The sequence below is a fragment of the Bombina bombina genome, unplaced genomic scaffold (assembly GCF_027579735.1).
Source record: "Bombina bombina isolate aBomBom1 unplaced genomic scaffold, aBomBom1.pri scaffold_594, whole genome shotgun sequence".
Taxonomy (NCBI): Eukaryota; Metazoa; Chordata; class Amphibia; order Anura; family Bombinatoridae; genus Bombina; species Bombina bombina.
The window spans coordinates 152,714-175,726 of record NW_026511710.1 but is presented as its reverse complement, the minus strand read 5'-3'; the positions used below and the strand labels follow the sequence as shown (position 1 = coordinate 175,726).

The following is a 23,013-nucleotide window of genomic DNA, read 5'->3' as shown; positions in this document are numbered from 1 at the left end:
ATAACATGCTAATAATTTTATTGGTGATACCATCTTTTGATATCATTAGAGTTGATGTCAGGTATATGTCTCTAGCTATTTTAGCTAGAAAAGCTTTATGGATTAAACTTGGAATGCTGACATGTCTTCTAAGTCAACTTTGCTTTCCCTTTCTTTCCAGGGTAAATAATCATTTCGTTCCTTTCCTCACAACAAGGAACAAAAGCCTGATCCTTCATCCTCAGGAGCGGTATCAGTTTGGAAACTATTTCCAGTTTGGAATATATCCAAGCCTTATAGAAACCTATAGCCAGCTCCTAAGTACCTATGAAGGTGCGGCCCTTATTCCAGCTCAGCTGGTATGGGGCAGATTACGTTTTCTTCAAAGAAATTTGGATCAATTCCGTTCTTAATCTCTGATTTCAGAAACATTGTTTCAGAAAGGTACAGAATTGGCTTCAAGTTAAGGCCTCCTGCTAAGAGATTCTTTTCTTTCCCGTGTCCCAGTTGACACAGCAAGGCTCAGCATTTCTGAAATGTGTTTCAGATCTAGAGTTGGCTGGAGTATTTATGCCAGTTCCAGTTCTGGAACAGGGGCTGGGGTTTTATTTTATCTCTTCATTGTACCAAAGAAGGTCAATTCCTTCAGACCAGTTCTGGATCTATCATTATTGAATCGTTATGTTAGGATACCAACATTCAAGATGGTTACTGTAGGACTATCCTGCCTTTTGTTTAGCAAGGGCATTATATGTCTACAATAGATTTACAGGATGTGTATCTGCATATTCCGATTCATCCAGATCACTTTTAGTGTCTGAGATTCTCTTTTTAGACAAGCATTACCAGTTTTGTGGCTCTACTGTTTGGCCTAGCCTCAGTTCCAAGAATTTTTTTCAAAGGTTCTCGGTGCCCTTCTTTCTGTAATCAGAGAATAGGGTTTTGGTATTTCCTTATTTGGACGATATCTTGGTACTTGCTCAGTCTTCTCATTTTCGAAGAATCTCATACGAATCGACTTGTGTTGTTTCTTCAAGTTCATGGTTGGAGGATCAATTTACCAATCAGTTCATTGATTCCTCAGACAAGGGTAACCTTTTTAGGTTTCTAGATAAATTCAGTGTCTATGACTCTGTCCTTGTCAGACAAGAGAAGTTTAACATTGATATCAGCTTGTCAAAACCTTCAGTCACAATCATTCCCTTTGGTAGCCTTATGCATGGAAATGTTGGGTCTTAGGACTGCCGCATCAGATGCGATCTCCTTTGCTCGTTTTCACATGCGACCTCTTCAGCTCTGTATACTGAACCAATGGTGCAGGGATTACTCAAAGATATCTCAATTAATATCTTTAAACCGATTTTACGACACTCTCTGACATGGTGGACAGATCACCATCGTTTAGTTCAGGGGGCTTCTTTGTTCTTCCGACCTGGACTATAATCTCAACAGATACAAGTCTTACAGGTTGGGGAGCTGTGTGGGGGTATCTGACGGCACAAGGGGTTTGGGAATCTCAGGAGGTGAGATTTCCGATCAATATTTTGGAACTCCGTGCAATTTTCAGAGCTCTTCAGTCTTGGCCTCTTCTGAAGAGAGAGTTGTTCATTGTTTTCAGATAAGACAATGTCACAACTGTGGCATACATCAATCATCAAGGAGGGACTCACAGTCCTCTGGCTATGAAAGAAGTATCTCGAATTTTGGTTTGGGCGGAATCCAGCTCCTGTCTAATCTCTGCGGTTTATATCCCAGGTATGGACAATTGGAAAGCGGATTATCTCAGTCGCCCAACGTTGCATCCGGGCGAATGGTCTCTTCACCCAGAGGTATTTCTTCAGATTGTTCAAATGTGGGAACTTCCAGAAATAGATCTGATGGCTTCTCATCTAAACAAGAAACTTCCCAGGTATCTGTCCAGATCCCGGGATCCTCAGGCGGAGGCAGTGGATGCATTTTCACTTCCTTGGAAGTATCATCCTGCCTATATCTTTCCGCCTCTAGTTCTTCTTCCAAGAGCAATCTCCAAGATTCTGAAGGAATGCTCGTTTGTTCTGCTGGTAGCTCCGGCATGGCCTCACAGGTTTTGGTATGCGGATCTTGTCTGGATGGCCTCTTGCCAACCGTGGACTCTTCCGTTAAGACCAGACCTTTTGTCTCAAGGTCCTTTTTTCCATCAGGATCTGAAATCCTTTAATTTAAAGGTATGGAGATTGAACGCTTGATTCTTGGTCAAAGAGGTTTCTCTGACTCTGTGATTAATACTATGTTACAGGCTCGTAAATCTGTATCCAGAGAGATATATTATAGAGTCTGGAAGACTTATATTTCTTGGTGTCTTTCTCATCATTTTTCTTGGCATTCTTTTAGAATACCGAGAATATTACAATTTCTTCAGGATGGTTTAGATAAGGGTTTGTCCGCAAGTTCCTTGAAAGGTCAAATCTCTGCTCTTTCTGTTCTTTTTCACAGAAAGATTGCTATTCTTCCTGATATTCATTGTTTTGTACAAGCTTTGGTTCGTATAAAGCCTGTCATTAAGTCAATTTCTCCTCCTTGGAGTTTGAATTTGGTTCTGGGGGCTCTTCAAGCTCCTCCATTTGAACCTATGCATTCATTGGATATTAAATTACTTTCTTGGAAAGTTTTGTTCCTTTTGGCCATCTCTTCTGCCAGAAGAGTTTCTGAATTATCTGCTCTTTCTTGTGAGTCTCCTTTTCTGATTCTTCATCAGGATAAGGCGGTGTTGCGAACTTCTTTTGAATTTTTACCTAAAGTTGTGAATTCCAACAACATTAGTAGAGAAATTGTGGTTCCTTCATTATGTCCTAATCCTAAGAATTCTAAGGAGAAATCGTTGCATTCTTTGGATGTTGTTAGAGCTTTGAAATATTATGTTGAAGCTACGAAATCTTTCTGTAAGACTTCTAGTCTATTTGTTATCTTTTCCGGTTCTAGGAAAGGCCAGAAAGCTTCTGCCATTTCTTTGGCATCTTGGTTGAAATCTTTAATTCATCTTGCCTATGTTGAGTCGGGTAAAATTCCGCCTCAGAGAATTACAGCTCATTCTACTAGGTCAGTATCTACTTCCTGGGCGTTTAGGAATGAAGCTTCGGTTGACCAGATCTGCAAAGCAGCAACTTGGTCCTCTTTGCATACTTTTACTAAATTCTACCATTTTGATGTATTTTCTTCTTCTGAAGCAGTTTTTGGTAGAAAAGTTCTTCAGGCAGCGGTTTCAGTTTGAATCTTCTGCTTATGTTTTTTGTTAAACTTTATTTTGGGTGTGGATTATTTTCAGCAGGAATTGGCTGTCTTTATTTTATCCCTCCCTCTCTAGTGACTCTTGTGTGGAAAGATCCACATCTTGGGTAGTCATTATCCCATACGTCACTAGCTCATGGACTCTTGTTAATTACATGAAAGAAAACATAATTTATGTAAGAACTTACCTGATAAATTCATTTCTTTCATATTAACAAGAGTCCATGAGGCCCACCCTTTTTTGTGGTGGTTATGATTTTTTTGTATAAAGCACAATTATTCCAATTCCTTATTTTATATGCTTCGCACTTTTTTTCTTATCACCCCACTTCTTGGCTATTCGTTAAACTGATTTGTGGGTGTGGTGAGGGGTGTATTTATAGGCATTTTAAGGTTTGGGAAACTTTGCCCCTCCTGGTAGGAATGTATATCCCATACGTCACTAGCTCATGGACTCTTGTTAATATGAAAGAAATGAATTTATCAGGTAAGTTCTTACATAAATTATGTTTTCTAAACTCAAGACAAAATTTTGAAACTATTTAGCATGGGTGTTTTTTGGTGGTTGTAGATGTGTAACAGATTTTTATGGTCAAAGTTAGAAAAAGTGTGGGGGTTTTTTCAATTTTTTCATTGTATTTTATAAAAAAAAAATTATAGTAAATTATAAGATTTGATGAAAATAATGCTATCTTTATAAAGTCCATTTAATGGTGAGAAAAACAGTATATAATATGTGTGGGTACAGTAAATGTGTAAGAGGAAAATTACAGCTAAACACAAACACAGCAGAAATGTAAAAATAGCCCGTGGGAACTTACAATCTAGATGGGTAGGAGGGTGAGAAACAGGAGGTGGGTACTGCAAAGGTGGGAATGATGTTAGTGTGGAGTTAGATGAGGGCAACTACTCGGCAAGTGGAATTCATTAGTTACTGATTTGGTGATAGGCTTCCCTGAACAAGAAGGACTTTAGGGAGCATTTAAAGGAGGAGAGGTTGGGGGAAAGTCTGACAGCTCGTGGAAGTGAGTTCCAGAGGGTTGGTGCTGCGCGAGAGAAGTCCTGTCGTCTAGCATGGGAGGAGGTGATGGTAGAAGATGCAAGGAGTAGATAGTTGTTGGATCTTAGGGGACGGGCTGGAGTATACTTGTTGATGAGTGAGGACAGGTAGGGGGGCTGCATTGGTTAGGGCTTTGTAGGTCAGAGTGAGAATTTTGAATTTAATTCTGCTGTGAATGGGGAGCCATTGAAGGGACTCACAGAGGGGTGCAGCAGATACAGAGCGTCGGGAGATGTGGATTAGCCTAGCAGAGGCATTTAGGATGGATTGAAGGGGTGTTGAGGCGGGAGAGCAAGGAAGACCAGTAAGTAGGTTATTACAGTAGTCAAGCCTGGAAATTACTAGGGAATGGATTAGCTGTTTAGTAGTTTCAGCACTCAGAAAAGGACGAATTTTGGAGATATTGCGTAGGTGGTTGCGACAGGATGAAGAGAGCAATTGGATGTGGGGGAATTAAGGACAAATTGGAGTCAAGTGTAACTCCTAGGCAGTGGACTTGGGGTGATGGGGAGATAGTGGTGACGCCAACAGTGATAGTAAAGTTAGAAACTGAAGAAGAATTAGATTGGGGGATTAGAAGAAGCTCAGTCTTGGACATGTGGATTTTTAGGTGGTGAGAGGCCATACAGGAAGAAATGCCAGATAAGCAGTCGCTGATGTGGGAAAGGACAGAAGGAGAGAGTGCAGGGGTGGATAGGTAGATCTGAGTATCATCAGCATAGAGGTGATAGTTGAAGCCATAGCTACTGATATGTTTACCCAGTGAGGAAGTATAAATAGAGAAGAGTAGAGTGTAGAAAAGTTATTGAAACAAAAGGCAGCAGGTTCCCAGTGTGGGGGGAATGAGAGAGGTAATACAATTTTTATTTTCAATTGATCTCTCTAAGCATTGACTTTTGTGTATAGATAGAGACTTAAAGTGAATGTCAAGTTTGATGAATCAGTGCCCGTTTTTTACAAACCCTATTAAAAACAGGAGCACTTTCATTCATCAAACTTTACATTTTACCAGTTTTGTTAAAATACCTTTTAATCTTTAAAGCCGCTCCAGGGCTTCCCCCACCCGTCGCAAGCCTCTTCATATGTCAAAAATGACGAATCCGTCTTCCTCCATTCACAGCGTTGTTTCAGGCAATGATTCCCCTGGGGGGTAAGCCGTGATTGGAGGATGCTGTATTCGTCATTGCTGACGTATGTAGTGACGAGTGGCAGGAGGGGGAATCACTGGAGCGGCTTTCAAGATTAAAAGGTAAGTATTTTAACAAAACGAGTCAAATGTAAAGTTTGATGAATGAAAGTGCCCATGTTTTTAATAGGGTTTTTAAAAACAGGGCACTGATTCATCAAACTTGACATTCACTTTAAGATATTAAGGCCTTAATGGAAAGTGATAGAGAAGATTAGGAAGTCTGCTATTTCGGCATGCACAGCCGATGTATATGGGCATGTTCTTGAGTTGATGGATTTTAAATATGCAAAAATAAACCTCAGTAGGCAATTTTCCAAGTCATTTGGAACATATTAATGGGAAACTAATGTCATAGTCCAATTTCCCTATAAACAAGGGGAATAATCATCTTGGATAACTATATAATACATTTTTGTCCTTTTTAATTGGGCCATGAATCCAAAGGTAAAGTCAAATTTGTTTTTTCCAAACAATAAAATTTCCATGAGTTCGAACTGTGCATTTTTTTCTTAATTTAGAGTTTCCATAAACTAACCTAAGTACTGGAGAGACTCCATTAATTAGTCCAAGAAGGCACAATTCATGTTATTTAAGAATGTCTTGCTTGTTTTAAAATCAAAATAGGCCAGTTACTGGCAGTTGATCTACTCGGCCATGGAATGTTCCAAGGTTTGTCATTAATAAAACATCTAATCTTCTATTAAGGCTGCTGCTGTGGGGCCCGGCTGCAGTTGAGCATCACAAGACACGGAAGAGCCTGGGGAAGTCTCTGTGGCAACAGCCCAGCATGGAGGAGATACTCACTTTACTGGATCGAGAGAGAATGATGAAAACTATTCTCCATTTCCCACAACATCGCAAGCTTGTGGTGAGTCCTAGGTTTATTGCACGCAATAGATTTTATTCTCTATGTGCAGATCCAAATATAATGCACATTTAATATATCAAAATAGAGTGTGTGCCATAGTAAGGATGATCGGCATAATGTGAAGGGATGCTGACTGATGGGTCATTTTAGCAATGCAGTGAAGGAGTTAATTGTATACATGATTTAGTTTTCTTTTTTATATTAACCCCTTTGCTACTGGGAATTTCAGAGAAAAACTTGCCCAAAATTTCGCAGAATTTTTAGCATTTTTGCTATCCATTTAAACAGAAATAGCCATTTTTTTAATTTACTATAAACATTTTTTTAGTAAACAACCCAAAGTATTAATCTAGACCCATTTTGGTATATTTCATGCCACTGTGTCGCTGCTAAATGCGATCATATTGGAGGAGGGAATTAACTTTCACAAACTTTGGGTTTCTCACTGAAATGATTTACATACAGCTTGTGTCGTTCTAACACAAATGGATGTAACAGCTTCTCTGGGATCCCATTTGTTCAGAAATTGCAGACATATATGGCTTTGCTATTGTTTTTTAGTTATTAGAAGGCTGCTAATTACAGCTGAGCACACTTCTAATTAGTTATCTGACAAGGGTTGTAGTATTTTAGTGTAAGGATTACCCTTCCACATGACACTATCCACCTCCCTGTTCCCTCCCAAACATGAAGTATGAAGTTTTAGGACTTTTAAAAAAAAATTAAATATATATTTTAAATAAATTAATATATTTTCTGCAGTGCATGATTCCCCTTACCCTCCCACCTCCCTTATCCCTCCCTAATAGCTCTATAACCCTCCCCCCTCCCAACGGTTTCCACCATCTAATGTACTGGAAGCTGCAGTTGTATTTAAAAAAAAAAAAAAAAAAAAAAATCTGTAGTGTAGCAGTCCCCCCATCTTCCCCCTCCCTGCAAGCCCTCTGTAAGGCCCCCACACCCTGACTCCCCATTTTTCTGTAGTGCAGTGTACCATCCCTCCCTCACCCTTCCAAACTTTTTCTGTAGTGTAGGGTCCTGCTCTTCCCCCCTCTGCCTCTGTGCCCACCTGTCTTCCACCTTCCCGTCCATACCTGTTCCATGTTTGGCACAGTTTTCCCTAGTGCAGGGGCAGTCCTGCCAGGCATTCCACGTGACGGGCATGCCTATCTTTCCTTCTCTGTTGATCTGTGGCGCAGGAGACATAAGCGGTTTCTGTAGTCTGGGTCCTAGGAGGTGGTGAGTGCCCCGGCCTTTGGTGGTATAAAGGTGCCTTTTTTAAATGAATTTAGTCTTCCCATAAGCACAAGCGATGGAGGACTCTGACGAGTTAGAGGGCTCTCCCTCCATAATAAAGTCTCATTCCTGTGTTTATTGTGAGGAGATTCTGGTAGATCAGTCTGCTCAACTTTGTTCCACATGCCTTGACAAAGTTACTACATCTAAATGCAAACGGATTTCTAGTACTACTGAGCCGCCCGCCTCTGAGGGTTCATCGTCCCGTGAGGTGCGTTCCCTGCTTTCATCTCCGATTGCACATGCAGCGCCCTGGGGTCCAATCGTTACTCCTTCGGGAGAGATTCATTGGCCCTCAGACTTTGCGGACCTACTGGAATCGGCGGTTTCTAAAGTGATCCATGCCTTACTGTGTTCTGCTAAGCGCAATGGTAGGGGGTATCATGGCAGCTCGACCCAGAGTTTGTCCTTACCGATGGCTGATGCAGAGGCTCTATACGAGGTTGAGGCCCACTCTGACTCTTCTGGGGAGGTCCATTCTGGGTTGGAGTCCGTGTCATCTAAACCTCCTGCTGTGGAGGAGCCTGGTTATAGGATGGAAAATTAGCACTTTCTGCTGTGACAGGCACTTGCTACCTTGGAGGTTCTGGAACCTAAGATCCCGAAAGGAACCTGCGATTCCTAATCTTGACAAGGTGTACGAGGACAGGGTGGTGCCTCGGACTTTCCCGGTTCTCGTTAAAGGGATGGTAAACTCCCTATCTATTGAATTTAATATTGTTATTGTTGCATTTGATTCAGTTTACACACTCCAAATCATGTTATCGTATCTATATAAAAACACTTACAAATCTTTCTCTAATAGCTCCGTCTAATGCCGTCTTTATCCTTCCCCCTGTGACGTCACATTGATCGTTTATAATACTGAACCAATAAGTAAGCCTGTCGCCAGACAGGCTTACTTCTATGCAACTCAATTTACGCAAGCGCAGTATTGCATTCCTCGCAGCATACGGTCAACCAATCAGTAGCCTCAAAAAGCGACAATGAATTTGCGCATTCATGTTTATTCAGCGCATGTATATATGTATGAATTAAGTAATTATTAGTTATTAATATTAGTATGCTCGTTTTAGAAGGGACTGATCGCTCGCACTATCTATCCACTACAAATGTTACTTTCGACTAACGCAAGTAAACATTGAATCTCGTGACTCAATGTTTACTTGATATACGTAATTTTCTCAAATGCGCATGCGTTTAAAATCACAGAATCGGGAGCGCTCAAATTGTCGGAGATGTAAAGAGGGTGGAGAATAGGTAAGACTGGAGTGTATTACAGACAGTAAATTAGAGGGGCGGAGCGAGGCAGCGCAACAACAGATTTATTAAAAACAAAAATTTGGATAATAATGCATAAACACTTTGAAAATGGATATTGTGTTCTTATATTTTTATTAATAAAGAATCTAATTATGCAACTTGGCAATAGCGGAGTTTACCATCCCTTTAAGATAGCAAATATTATTAAGAATGAATGGGAGCAATTAGGGTCACCCTTTTCCCCTTCTTCTTCTTTTAAAAAACTGTTTCCCGTTCCGGACTCTCAGCTCGAGTTGTGGGGACCATTCCCAAGGTGGATGGGGCTATCTCTACGCTCGCTAAGTGGACAGCTATTCCCCTCAAGGATAGTTCGTCGTTTAAGGAGCCCATGGATAAAAAGCTGGAAAACACGTTGAGAAAGATGTTTCAGCAAAGGTGGTTTGTTTTTCAGCCTGCAGCGGCCGTTGCGGCGGTCGCTGGAGCTGCGACATATTGGTGCGAATCCCTGTGTGAATTGGTAGAAGGGGAGACATCCATCGACGAGATACAGGAAAAGATTAAGGTGCTGAAGATTGCCAATTCTTTCATCTGTGATGCCAATATGCAAATTATTTGCCTGAATGCTAAGGTATCAGGTTTTTCGGATTTAGCGCGCAGGGCTCTGTGGCTAAAATCTTTGTCTGCGGACATGACCTCCAAGTCGAGGCTGTTGTCCCTGCCTTTTCAAGGAAAGATCCTGTTTGGTCTAGGATTGGATTCGATCATATCTACGGTTACGGGAGGCAAGGGAGCTTTCCTAATCCCAGGATAAGAAGGTTAAGCCCAAGGGATCTACTTTTCATCCCTTTCATGCGGACAGGCCCAGCGTCAGCAACCCACAGTGAAAGCGGACCAGTCCAAGGGACCTTGGAAACCGGCTCACTCTTGGAACAAGTCTAAGCAGAGCAAGAAGCTCGCCGAGACTAAATCGGCATGAAGGGGCGGCCCCCGACCGGTCTCCGGATCACGTAGGGGGCAGATTATCTCAATTCTCAGACGCATGGTTGCAGGACGTTCAGGACTCCTTTGTTCTAGAAGTTGTCTCTCAAGGCTACAGGATAGGGTTCAGATCCCATCCGCCAGAGGGAAGATTCCTCCTGTCAAACCTGTCGTCAAGACCAGAGAAGAGAGAGGCCTTTCTAAAGTGTGTAAGAGATCTCGCCTCTCTCTGGGTTATCGTACCAGTACCCCTAGCAGAGAGGGGTTTAGGGTACTATTCCAACCTTTTTGTGGTTCCAAAAGAAGGAGGGCACGTTCCCCCCCGATTCTGGACCTAAAGTGTTTAAACAAGTCTCTGAGTGTGCCATTGTTCAAAATGGAAACAATCAGATCTATTCTGCCCCTAGTTCAAGAGGGTCAGTTTATGACAACTGTAGATTTGAAGGACGCTTACCTTCATGTGCCAATTCACAGGGACTACTTCAGGTTCCTAAGATTTGCGTTTCTGGACCAACACTTCCAGTTTGTGGTCCTTCCCTTTGGTCTGGCGACGGCCCGAGAGTCTTCATGAAGGTTCTGGGGCGCTACTTGCAGTAGCCAGATCCAGGGGCATTGCGGTGGCGCCTTACCTGGATGACATCCTAGTTCAGGCGCCGTTGTTCAGTCTAGCAGAGGATCATTTGAGAGCTCTTCTTCTTCTACTCCAATCTCGCAGTTGGAAGATCAACTCAGGAAAGAGTTCCCTGGTTCCCAGCAACAGGGTAGAGTTCCTGGGTACGATAATAGACTCTATGTCCATAAAGATATTTCTCACAGATCAGCGACGCAGGAAACTTGCATCAACCTGTCTTGCCCTTCAGTCCTCCACAAGCCCTTCGGTGGCTCAATGTATGGAGGTGATAGGTCTCATGGTGTCGAGCATAGATGTCATCCCATGCGCCAAGTTCCATCTCAGACCTCTTCAATTGTGCATGTTGAGACAGTGGAACGGCGATCATTCAGATCTATCACAGCTGATATCCATGGACTTGGAATGCCCTCTCTTGGTGGATCCGTCCGGAGCAACTGTCCATGGGGACATCCTTCTTGAGACCTTCCTGGGAGATTGTGACCACGGACGCCAGTCTGACAGGATGGGGAGCTGTTTGGGGTGTCCGAATGGCACAAGGAAAGTGGTTCAGGGAGGAGTCTCTCCTTCCGATCAACATTCTAGAACTGCGAGCAATTTACAATGCTCTGAAGGCATGGCCTTCGCTGGAGTTGGTCAGTTTCATCGGGTTCCAGACCGAAAACATTACCTTGGTGGCTTATATCAACCATCAGGGGGGAACGAGGAGCTTAATCGCGATGAGGGAGGTGTCTCGGATTCTGGAGTGGGCGGAGTCCCACGACTGCTCGCTCTCAGCGATTCACATTCCAGGTGTGGACAACTGGGAAGCGGATTTTCTCAGCAGACAATACTTCCATCCGGGGGAATGGTCTCTTCACCCCGAGGTGTTTGCAGAGATTTGTCACAGATGGGGAACGCCGGAGATAGATCTCATGGCATCCAGACTCAATTGCAATGTGCCTCGATATGGGTCAAGGTCCAGGGATCCCCAGGCAGAGCTGACACATGCCTTAGTGGCCTAGCTTACATTTTTTCACCGCTATCACTTCTACCTCGTGTAGTGGCAAGCATCAAACAGGAACGGAGGACGTGGTTTGCGGATCTGGTGGGGATGTCATCCTTTCCGGCGTGGAGGTTACCCTGTCACAGAGATCTGCTGTCACAGGGCCCCTTTCAACATCAAAATCTAGATTCTCTGAGGCTGACTGCTTGGAGATTATACGCCTAGTCTTAGCCAAGAGAGGTTTTCCTGAAGGTGTGATTGATACTCTAATTCAGGCAAGGAAGCCAGTCACTCGTCGCATCTACCATAAGGTGTGGAGGACTTACTTGTCCTGGTGTGAGAAGCATGGATATCCTTGGCACAAGGTGAAGGTATCCAGGATTCTGGCTTTTCTCCAAGAAGGTTTGGAGAAAGGTCTTGCCGCTAGTTCCTTAAATGGACAGATTTCGGCATTATCAGTTTTGTTGCATAGGAGACTCGCTTAGCTCCCTGACATCCAATCTTTTGTTCAGGCTCTGACTAGAATCACACCTGTCTTTAGACAGTCGGCTCCACCTTGGAGCTTAAACTTAGTTCTTAAGGTTTTGCAGAGGGTTCCGTTTGAACCTATGCATTTTATTGACATTAAGATTTTGTCCTGGAAGGTTCTCTTCCTGTTGGCTATTGCATCGGCGCGCAGAGTATCTGAGCTAGCTGCCTTGCAAAGTGACCATCCTTATCTGGTGTTTCATGCGGATAAGGCTGTCCTTCGCACTGGGTTGGGGTTTCTCCCCAAGGTGGTGTCTAACCGTAACATCAATCAGGAAATGGTTGTTCCTTTCTTGTGTCCTAACCCTTCTTCTTCTAAGGAGAGGTTACTTCATAACTTGGATGTGGTTCGTGCCTTGAAGTTTTATCTTCAGGCTACAAAGGATTTCCGACAGTCTACATCTCTTTTTGTGGTGTATTCTGGGAAGCGCAAGGGGCAAAGGGCCTCTGCTACTTCTTTGTCTTTTTGGTTGAGGAGCTTGATTCGTTAGGCTTATGAGTCAGCAGGACATAAGCCTCCTCAGAGGATCACAGCTCATTCAACTAGAGCTGTGACTTCGTCTTGGGCCTTAAAGAATGAGACCTCTATGGTGCAGATTTGTAACTAAACACCTGGTCCTCCTTACACAGTTTTACAAATTTGACGTTGTTGCTTCTGCAGAAGCTGTTTTAGGGAGAAAGGTTTTGCAGGCTGTGGTGCCCTCAGATTAGGGTCCACCTTTTACCCTCCCGGTTTCATTCAGTGTCCTCTAGAGCTTGGGTATATGTTCCCAATAGTAATGAATGAAGCCGTGGACTCTCCTCCCCTTTAGATGGAAAACATAAATTATGCTTACCTGATAATTTCATTTCCATCGAGGGGAGGAAAGTCCACGGCTCCCGCCCGTATCTCCGTAGGGCAGACCTAAATTTAATCTTCTTCTGGCACCTTTTATACCCTGGTATTTCCCATACTGTTCCTGGTTCCCTCGGCAGAATGACTGGGGGATGAGGGAAGTGAGGGAGGTATTTAAGCCTTTGGCTGGGGTGTCTTTGCCTCCTCCTGGTGGCCAGGTTCTTAATTCCCAATAGTAATGAATGAAGCCGTGGACTCTCCTCTACTCGATGGAAATGAAATTATCAGGTAAGCGTAATTTATGTTTTTACCTAAAGGAGCTTGAGAAATGTGCTTTAAAAAAAATTAATTTATTGGACACTTAGTTTATTAACCCAATAAGGATATTTGTTTTGTAAGTGAAACTGTCATGTCATTAAAGGGACAGTAAATACCTTACAAGACATTTCTGTTGTGTTGCTATAGAATAACATATCAGCCAAGTTTAGACATTTTTAAAACAATTTAAGATCTTTTTTTACTGCAATTGTTTATCAATAGCCAATATTCACCCACCATTTGCCTTATTTGGAGGAGCCAATCTGGGCTTTAGTCCTCAGACAACAAAGCTAGCCACTGTCATAGTATAGAGTGCTTTGTTTTGCAGTTATCTGATAAGGCCAATTAGGGACAGATGTGTAGCACAGTAGTCTTGAGAAGTCAGCAGGGTGCATTTTAAGTTTTCAGAATTAACAATAAGTTTCAGAGCTAAATTACATGAAAGGGGGACAAAACAAATGAAAGTATATTGCAAAGTTTCATTATGCATAACTAAACATTTTTATTTACTAACGCCTAGATTTAGAGTTCTGCGGCCAAAGGGGTGCGTTAGCTACGCTTGCTTTTTTTCTCCCGCACCTTTTAAATACCGCTGGTATTTAGAGTTCACAGAAGGGGCTGGGTTTTCAGTGCGTTAGGCTCCAAAAAGGGAGCGTAGAGCATAATTTAACGCCACTGCTACTCTAGATACCAGCGGTGCTTACGGACGCGGCCAGCTTCAAAAACGTGCTCGTGCACGATATCCCCATAGAAAACAATGGGGCAGTTTGAGCTGAAAAAAAAACCTAACACCTGCAAAAAAGCAGCGCTCAGCTCTTAACGCAGCCCCATTGTTTTCTATGGGGAAACATTTCCTATGTCTGCACCTAACACCCTAACATGCACCCCTAACCTTACACTTATTAACCCCTAATCTGCCGCCCCGGCTATCGCTGACACCTGCATATTTTTTTTAACCCCTAATCTGCCGCTCCGTATACCGCCGCTACCTACATTATACCTATGTACCCCTAATCTGCTGCCCCTAACACCGCCGACCCCTATATTATATTTATTAACCCCTAATCTGCCCCCCACAACGTCGCCGCCAGCTACCTACAATAATTAACCCCTAATCTGCCGATCAGAGCTCACCGCTACTATAATAAATGTATTAACCCCTAAAGCTAAGTCTAACCCTAACACTAACACCCCCCTAAGTTAAATATAATTTAAATCTAACGAAATAAATTAACTCTTATTAAATAAATTATTCCTATTTAAATCTAAATACTTACCTGTAAAATAAACCCTAATATAGCTACAATATAAATTATAATGATATTGTAGCTATTTTAGGATTAATATTTATTTTACAGGCAACTTTGTATTTATTTTAACCAGGTACAATAGCTATTAAATAGTTAAGAACTATTTAATAGCTACCTAGTTAAAATAATTACAAAATTACCTGTAAAATAAATCCTAACCTAAGTTACAATTAAACCTTACACTACACTATCAATAAATTAATTAAATAAAATACCTACAATTATCTACAATTAAACCTAACACTACACTATCAATAAATAAATTAAATAAAATTCCTACAAATAAATACAATTAAATAAACTAACTAAAGTATAAAAAAGAACTAAGTTACAAAAAATAAAAAAATATTTACAAACATAAGAAAAATATTACAACAATTTTAAACTAATTACACCTACTCTAAGCCCCCTAATAAAATAACAAAGACCCCCAAAATAAAAAAAATGCCCTACCCTATTCTAAATTACAAAAGTTCAAAGCTCTTTTACCTTACTAGCCCTTAAAAGGGCCCTTTGCGGGGCATGCCCCAAAGAATTCAGCTCTTTTGCCTGTAAAAAAAAACATACAATACCCCCCCCAACATAACAACCCACCACCCACATACACCCAAACCCCCCTTAAATAAACCTAAAACTAAGCCCCTGAAGATCTTCCTACCTTGTCTTCACCATGCCAGGTATCACCGATCGTTCCAGGCTCCAAAATCTTCATCCAAGCCCAAGCGGGGGCTGGCAATCCATAATCCGGCGGCTGAAGAGGTCCAGAAGAGGCTCCGAAGTCTTCATCCTATCCGGGAAGAAGAGGCGATCCGGACCGGCAACCATCTTGATCCAAGCGGCATCTTCTATCTTCATCCGATGACGACCGGCTCCATCTTGAAGACCTCCACCGCGGACCCATCTTCTTCTTCCTAAGACTTCCCGACGAATGACGGTTCCTTTAAGGGACGTCATCCAAGATGGCGTCCCTCGAATTCCGATTGGCTGATAGGATTCTATCAGCCAATCGGAATTAAGGTAGGAAAATTCTGATTGGCTGATGGAATCAGCCAATCAGAATCAAGTTCAATCCCATTGGCTGATTCAATCAGTCAATCAGATTGAGCTCGCATTCTATTGGCTGTTCCGATCAGCCAATAGAATGCGAGCTCAATCTGATTGGCTGATCGGATAAAAAAAGCCCTACCCTACACTAAATTACAAATAGCCCTTAAAAGGGCCTTTTGCGGGGCATTGCCCCAAAGTAATCAGCTCTTTTACCTGTAAAACATTAAAACCCACCACCCACACAACCCACCCTACTCTAAAACCCACCCAATCCCCCCTTAAAAAAAAACCTAACACTAACCCCTTGAAGATCACCTTACCGGGAGACGTCTTCACCCAACCGGGCCGAAGTCCTCAACAAAGCCGGGAGAAGTCTTCATCCAAGCTGGGCGAAGTGGTCCTCCAGACGGGCAGAAGTCTTCATCTAGACGGCATCTTCTATCTTCATCCATCCGGCGCGGAGCGGGTCCATCTTCAAGACATCCGGCGCGGAACATCCTCTTCCATCGAAGTCTTCTTACTAAATTATGGTTCCTTTAAGTGACGTCATCCAAGATGGCGTCCCTTCAATTCCGATTGGCTGATAGCATTCTATCAGCCAATCAGAATTAAGGTAGAAAATATCCTATTGGCTGATGCAATAGGATTGAGCTCGCATTCTATTGGCTGATTGCAACAGTCCCAGTTTATCAGATTCCAATCAAACAATATAACCTTGGTTTCCTACATCATACATCAAGGGGGAACGAGAAGTCCCTTGGCGATGAGAGAAGCATTTTAGATACTAGAGTGGGCGGAGACTCACAGATGTACGCTGTCAGCAATCCACATTCCGGGTGTGGACTACTTGGAAGCAGACTTCCTCAGCAGGCAATCCTTTCAACCAGGGGAATGGTCTCTCTGCCCGAGGTGTTTGCAGAGATATGCAGCGAGTGGGGGACGCCAGAGATAGATCTCATGGCATCCCGCTTCAATACAATGCTACCCAGGTACAGGTCGAGGTCGAGGGATCCTCAGGCGGAACTGATAGATGCCCTATCAGTACCATGGAGGTTCAGACTCAAATATCTTTTTCCTCCATTACTGCTTCTCCCTCGTGTGGTGGCTCGCATCAAGCAGGTGCGAACATCAGTGATTCTGACTGCTCCATCGTGGCCGTGAAGGACATGGTTTGCGAATCTGGTGGGGATGTCCTCATCTCCTCAGTGGATGTTACCTTGTTGCAGAGATCTGCTGATACAGGGTCCCTTCATTCATCAAAATCTAGATTCTCTGAGGCTGACTGCATGGAGATTGAACGCTTAGTCTTAGCCAAGAGAGGGTTTTCTGAGAGTGTCATAGACACTCTGGTTCAAGCTCGTAAGCCAATTACTCGTCGTATCTACCATAACGTGTGGAGGACTTACTTGTACTGGTGTGAAGAGTGTGGCTTTTCCTGCTATAAAGTTAAGGTTGCCAGAATTGTATCTTTTCTCCAGGATGGACTGGAGAAGGGTCTATCTGCTAGTTCCCTGAAGGGACAGATATTGGCCCTGTTGATGTTACTGCACAAGAGATTGGCTTAGCTTCCGGGTTTGTGTAGTCCTTTGTTAAAAGAAAACTGAACCCAAATTTTTTCTTTCATGATTCAGATAGAGCATGCAATTTTAAGCAACTTTCTAATTTACTTCTATTATCAATTTTTCTTTGTTCTCTTGCTATCTTTATTTGAAAAAGAAGGCATCTAAGCTAAGGAGCCAGCAAATTATTGGTTCAGACCATGGACAGCACTTGTTTATTGGTGCTGTCCAATCAGCAAGGACAACCTAGGTTGTTCACCAAAAATGTGCCGGCATCTAAACTTACATTCTTGCTTTTCAAATAAACATACCAAAGAGAATTAAGAAAAATTGATAATAGGAGTAAATTAGAAAGTTGCTTAAAATTGCATGCTCTGTATGAATCTTGAAAGAAAAAATTTGGGTTCAGTGTCCCTTTAAGGCTCTGACTAGGATCAGACCTGTGTTTAGATCTGGGGCTCTGCCTTGGAGCCTCAAGCTTGTTCTTAGTGTTTTGCAGCAGGCTCCATTTGAGCCTATTCATACTGTTGACATTAAATTGTTATCTTGGAAGTTTCTTTATTTGTTGGCTATTGTATCTGCGTACAGAGTTTCTGAGATTTCTGCTTTGCAATGTGACCCCCCCCCCCTTATTTTGTTTTCCATGCAGATAATGCAGTTTTTACATACCAAATTAGGGTTCCTCCCTAAGGTGGTGTTGGATCGTAAAATTTAATCAAGAAATTGTTATGCCTTCCTTGTGTCCTAATCCTTCTTCAGCGAAAGAACGCTTGCTTCACAATCTAGATGTGGTTTGTGCCTTGAAGTTCTATTTTCAGGCTACTAAGGAATTCAGACAATCTTCCTCTTTGTCATCTATACGGGGAAGCGTAAGGGGCAAAAGGCTACTACGACTTCCCTATCTTTCTGGTTTAGGAGAGTCATCCGCTTAGCTTATGAGACAGTCTCCTGAGAGGATAACGACTCATTCCACTAGAGCAGTGGCTTCCTCCTGGGCTTTTGAGAACGAAGCCTCTATGGATCAGATTTGTAAGGTGGCTACCTGGTCCTCCTTACTCATTTTTTGTTTTGTGTTTGCTTCGGCTGAAGCAGCTTTCAAGAGAAAATTTTTGCAGGCTGTGGTGCCCTCAGAATAGGGTCCGCCTCTTTTTTGTTCCCTCCCGTTATTGTTTTAGTGTCCTCTGGAGCTTGGGTATAGTTTTCCCAACAGTAAGAAATGAAGTTGTGGACTCTCGCTGTCTTATGGAAGGAAAATATAATTTATGCTTACCAGATAAATTCCTTTCCTTCCTGGCAGGGAGAGTCCACGACCCCACACGTAATTTTCTCCTTTTTTTATATTATTTCTTCTGACACCTATATACCCTGATTTATACACTCGGCAGAATGACTGGGGGAATAGGGTAAGTGGGAGGGATATTTAAGCCTTTGGCTGGGGTGTCTTTGCCTCCTCCTGGTGGCCAGGTGTTGTATTTCCCAACAGTAAGGAATGAAGTTGTGGACTCTCCCTGCCAGGAAGGAAAGGAATTTATCTGGTAAGCATAAATTATGTTTTTTTCACTTCATGGAAATTAGTCACAAGCCTTCCACAGGTGTCATGGGGACCTGTCCGTTGTCTCCTGTTGGGTCATCAATATACTCCTATTCCATATCCTATGCTGATATGTTTCAGCACCGGTTTGTCTTTCTGCTGTTTTTTCCAGTAGATAAGTGCTTATAGGATCCTAAAGTAGCTGAGGATAAGTCTGTTTTCTCCAACATTGGTGTGTCCGGTCCACGGCGTCATCCTTACTTGTGGGATATCTCTTCCCCAACAGGAAATGGCAAAGAGTCCCAGCAAAGTTGGCCATATAGTCCCTCCTAGGCTCCGCCCACCCCAGTCATTCTCTTTGCCGTTGCACAGGCAACATCTCCACGGAGATGGTTAAGAGTTTTTTGGTGTTTAAATGTAGTTTTTATTCTTCTATCAAGTGTTTGTTATTTTAAAATAGTGCTGGTATGCAGTGGCGTAGCATGGGTTGTCAGCGCCCAGGGCAAGGTAAGAATTGCGCCCCCCTAACCCATTATAATTATTATATTATAACTTTTACATGCTATGGCAGTGGCTGATATATTGCAGTCAATAGGGTTGGCATCAGTTATCAGTATCTCTGCCACCTTCTAACACTGCGTTTTGCTGCATTGTACTTTCAGATCTTTTCTGTTATATCTTTTTTTAGAATTAAGCCTGCAATTGTTTTCCCTTTAAAAGAAGGTATCATCTATCTGTGTGTTTCTTTTGTTATTTTATTTGCTACCCCTTTTCTACATGTTTATTCTGCATACTTGCAGCTTGCTCCTGCTTATAATAAATAAAAAAAGCACCAGACTTCTCTCTTCCCATGAGACAGACATACGATAAATGTTATCTTATGTCTGTCTCATGGGAAGAGAGAAGTCTGGTGCTTTTTTATTTTATTATAAGCAGAAGCAAGCTGCAAGTATGCTCACTGTCCATGATTCCAGTCAGACCTTTGTTTCCTTTTTTGTGTGTTTTTTTTGTGTGAGACAAACTAAGCAGCAACAAACATACACATCGTAACATACACGGTGGCTGCTCAGCCACCGACATCCCTTTATCCTCCCACATTACTTACCTTAAAGTCAGGGGCGGCACAACGTGCTAGAAGAGACAGTCTTCCTCCACTTCTTGCTCCCTCCTGAACTGCGCTCTGTGAGTGGGAGGAGACTGGACGGTGGACCTGCCATGCTAAGTGACGTAAACCAACGCTAGTCAGCAGGTTTACACTTACAGTCACAGACTCTCAGGCATCGCTTGACTGACAATTTGAAGTTCACACTTGACTTAAGACTCAAGACAGAACAGCAGGGCGCCTGTTATAATGTTTATCCTCCCTCCCTGTTCCGTTTGCTTGCCAAAGCACCGCTGGAGTCTGGGACTGTCTAATGTCTGGTGGAGGCTGTAAACCAAGCGCTTTGCGCCCCCCATAATTATGCGCCCGGGGCAACCGCCCCTGTGGCCCCCCCCCACGCTACGCCACTGCTGGTATGTACTATTTACTCTGAAACAGAAAAGGATGAAGATTTCTGTTTGTGAGAGGAAGTTGATTTTAGCAGACAGTAACTAAAATCGATTGCTGTTTCCACATAGGACTGTTGAGATGAAGTAACTTCAGTTGGGGGAAACAGTTAGCAGACTTTTCTGCTTAAGGTATGACTAGACATATTTCTAACAAGACCATGTAATGCTGGAAGGCTGTCATTTCCCCTCATGGGGACCGGTAAGCCATTTTCTTAGTCAAACAAACAGAATAAAGGGCTTAATATGGGCTAAAAAACTGGTAGACATTTTTATGGGCTAAATCGATTGCTTTATTTGGGCATTTTATTCATATTTATGCTGACAATTCGCATTTATAAACTTGGGGAACGTTTATTAAACGGCAGGCACTATGTTAGACACCTTTTCCAGTCAGGGGGCCTTCCTAGTGGTAGACTGAGCCTCATTTTCGCGCCATTACTGCGCAGTTGTTTTTTGAGAGCAGGGCATGCAGATGCATGTGTGAGGATCTGAAATTTGCTGGAAAAGCTTCTAGAAGGCGTCAATTGGTATCGTATTCCCCTCTGGGCTTGGTTGGGTCTCAGCAAAGGCTATAGCTGGGACTGTATAGAGGTTAAATTTGTAAGGGTTAAAGCTCTGAAATTTGGTGTGCAATACTCTTAATGCTTTAAGACACTGTGGTGAAATTTTGGTAATTTTTGAACAATTCCTTCATACTTTTTAACATATTCAGTAATAAAGTGTTTTCTGTTTAAAATTTAAAGAGACAGTAACGGTTTTGTTTTAAAACGTTTTTTGTGCTTTGTTGACAAGTTTAAGCCTGTTTAACATGTCTGTGCCTTCAGATAAGCTATGTTCTATATGTATGAAAGCCAATGTGTCTCCCCATTTAAATTTATGTGATAATTGTGCCATAGCGTCCAAACAAAGTAAGGACAGTACTGCCACAGATAATGAAATTGCCCAAGTTGATTCCTCAGATGAGGGGAGTAAACATGATACTACATCATCTCCTACTGTGTCTACACCAGTTTTGCCCACACAGGAGGCCCCTAGTACATCTAGTGCGCCAATGCTTATTACCATGCAACAATTAACGGCTGTAATGGATAACTCCATAGCAAATATTTTATCCAAAATGCCTACTTATCAGAGAAAGCGCGATTGCTCTGTTTTAAACACTGAAGAGCAGGAGGGCGCTGATGATAATTGTTCTGTCATACCCTCACACCAATCTGAAGGGGCCATGAGGGAGGTTTTGTCAGATGGAGAAATTTCAGATTCAGGAAAAATTTATCAACAAGCTGAACCTGATGTTGTGACATTTAAATTTAAATTAGAACATCTCCGCGTACTGCTTAAGGAGGTGTTATCTACTCTGGATGATTGTGACAACTTGGTCATTCCAGAGAAATTATGCAAGATGGACAAGTTCCTAGAGGTTCCAGTGCACCCGACGCTTTTCCTATACCCAAGCGGGTGGCGGACATAGTAAATAAGGAGTGGGAAAAGCCCGGCATACCTTTTGTTCCCCCCCCTATATTTAAGAAATTATTTCCTATGGTCGACCCCAGAAAGGACTTATGGCAGACAGTCCCTAAGGTCGAGGGGGCAGTTTCTACTCTAAACAAACGCACTACTATTCCTATCGAAGATAGTTGTGCTTTCAAAGATCCTATGGATAAAAAATTGGAAGGTTTGCTTAAAAAGATTTTTGTACAGCAAGGTTACCTTCTACAACCCATTTCGTGCATTGTTCCTTTCACTACAGCAGCGTGGTTCTGGTTCGAGGAACTAGAAAAGTCGCTCAGTAGAGAGACTCCATATGAGGAGGTTATGGACAGAGTTCACGCACTTAAATTGGCTAACTCTTTTATTTTAGATGCCGCTTTGCAATTAGCTAGATTAGCGGCGAAAAATTCAGGGTTTGCTATCGTGGCGCGCAGAGCGCTTTGGCTAAAGTCTTGGTCAGCGGATGTGTCATCCAAGACAAAATTGCTTAACATCCCTTTCAAAGGTAAAACTCTATTTGGACCAGAATTGAAAGAGATTATTTCAGACATCACTGGGGGAAAGGGCCACGCCCTTCCACAAGATAGGCCTTTCAAGGCCAAAAATAAGTCTAATTTTCGTTCCTTTCGCAATTTCAGGAACGGACCGGCCTCTAATTCTGCATCCTCTAAGCAAGAGGGTAATGCCTCACAACCCAAACCAGCCTGGAAACCGATGCAAGGCTGGAACAAGGGTAAGCAGGCCAAGAAGCCTGCCGCTGCTAACAAAACAGCATGAAGGAGTAGCCCCCGATCCGGGACCGGATCTAGTGGGGGGCAGACTCTCTCTCTTTGCTCAGGCTTGGGCAAGAGATGTTCAGGATCCCTGGGCGCTAGAAATAGTTTCTCAAGGTTATCTCCTGGAATTCAGGGAACTACCACCAAGGGGAAGGTTCCACATGTCTCACTTATCCTCAAACCAAATAAAGAGACAGGCGTTCTTACATTGTGTAGAAGACCTGTTAAAGATGGGAGTGATACACCCAGTTCCAATAAAGGAACAAGGAATGGGATTTTATTCCAATCTGTTCGTAGTTCCCAAAAAAGAGGGAACTTTCAGACCAATTTTGGATTTGAAGATCCTAAACAAATTTCTCAGGGTACCATCGTTCAAGATGGAAACCATTCGAACGATTCTACCCACTATCCAGGAAAGTCAATTTATGACTACCGTGGATCTAAAGGATGCGTACCTACATATTCCTATCCACAAAGAACATCATCAGTTCCTAAGGTTTGCTTTTCTGGACAAGCATTACCAGTTTGTGGCCCTCCCATTCGGGTTAGCCACTGCT

The 23,013-nt window shown here is 42.7% G+C and overlaps 1 protein-coding gene across 1 annotated transcript in view; it reads left to right on the top strand.

Moving 5' to 3' along the window:
- The window catches only part of LOC128643916 (nucleolar pre-ribosomal-associated protein 1), a gene marked incomplete at its 5' end in the record, with an annotated part of 233,169 nt that overhangs the window by 121,016 nt on the left and 89,140 nt on the right, over positions 1-23,013 (top strand). Inside the window, one exon of the mRNA XM_053696690.1 lies at positions 6,198-6,360. Within this exon, the coding sequence (XP_053552665.1) occupies positions 6,198-6,360 (163 nt within the window). The remainder of the gene's footprint in view (positions 1-6,197; positions 6,361-23,013) is intronic.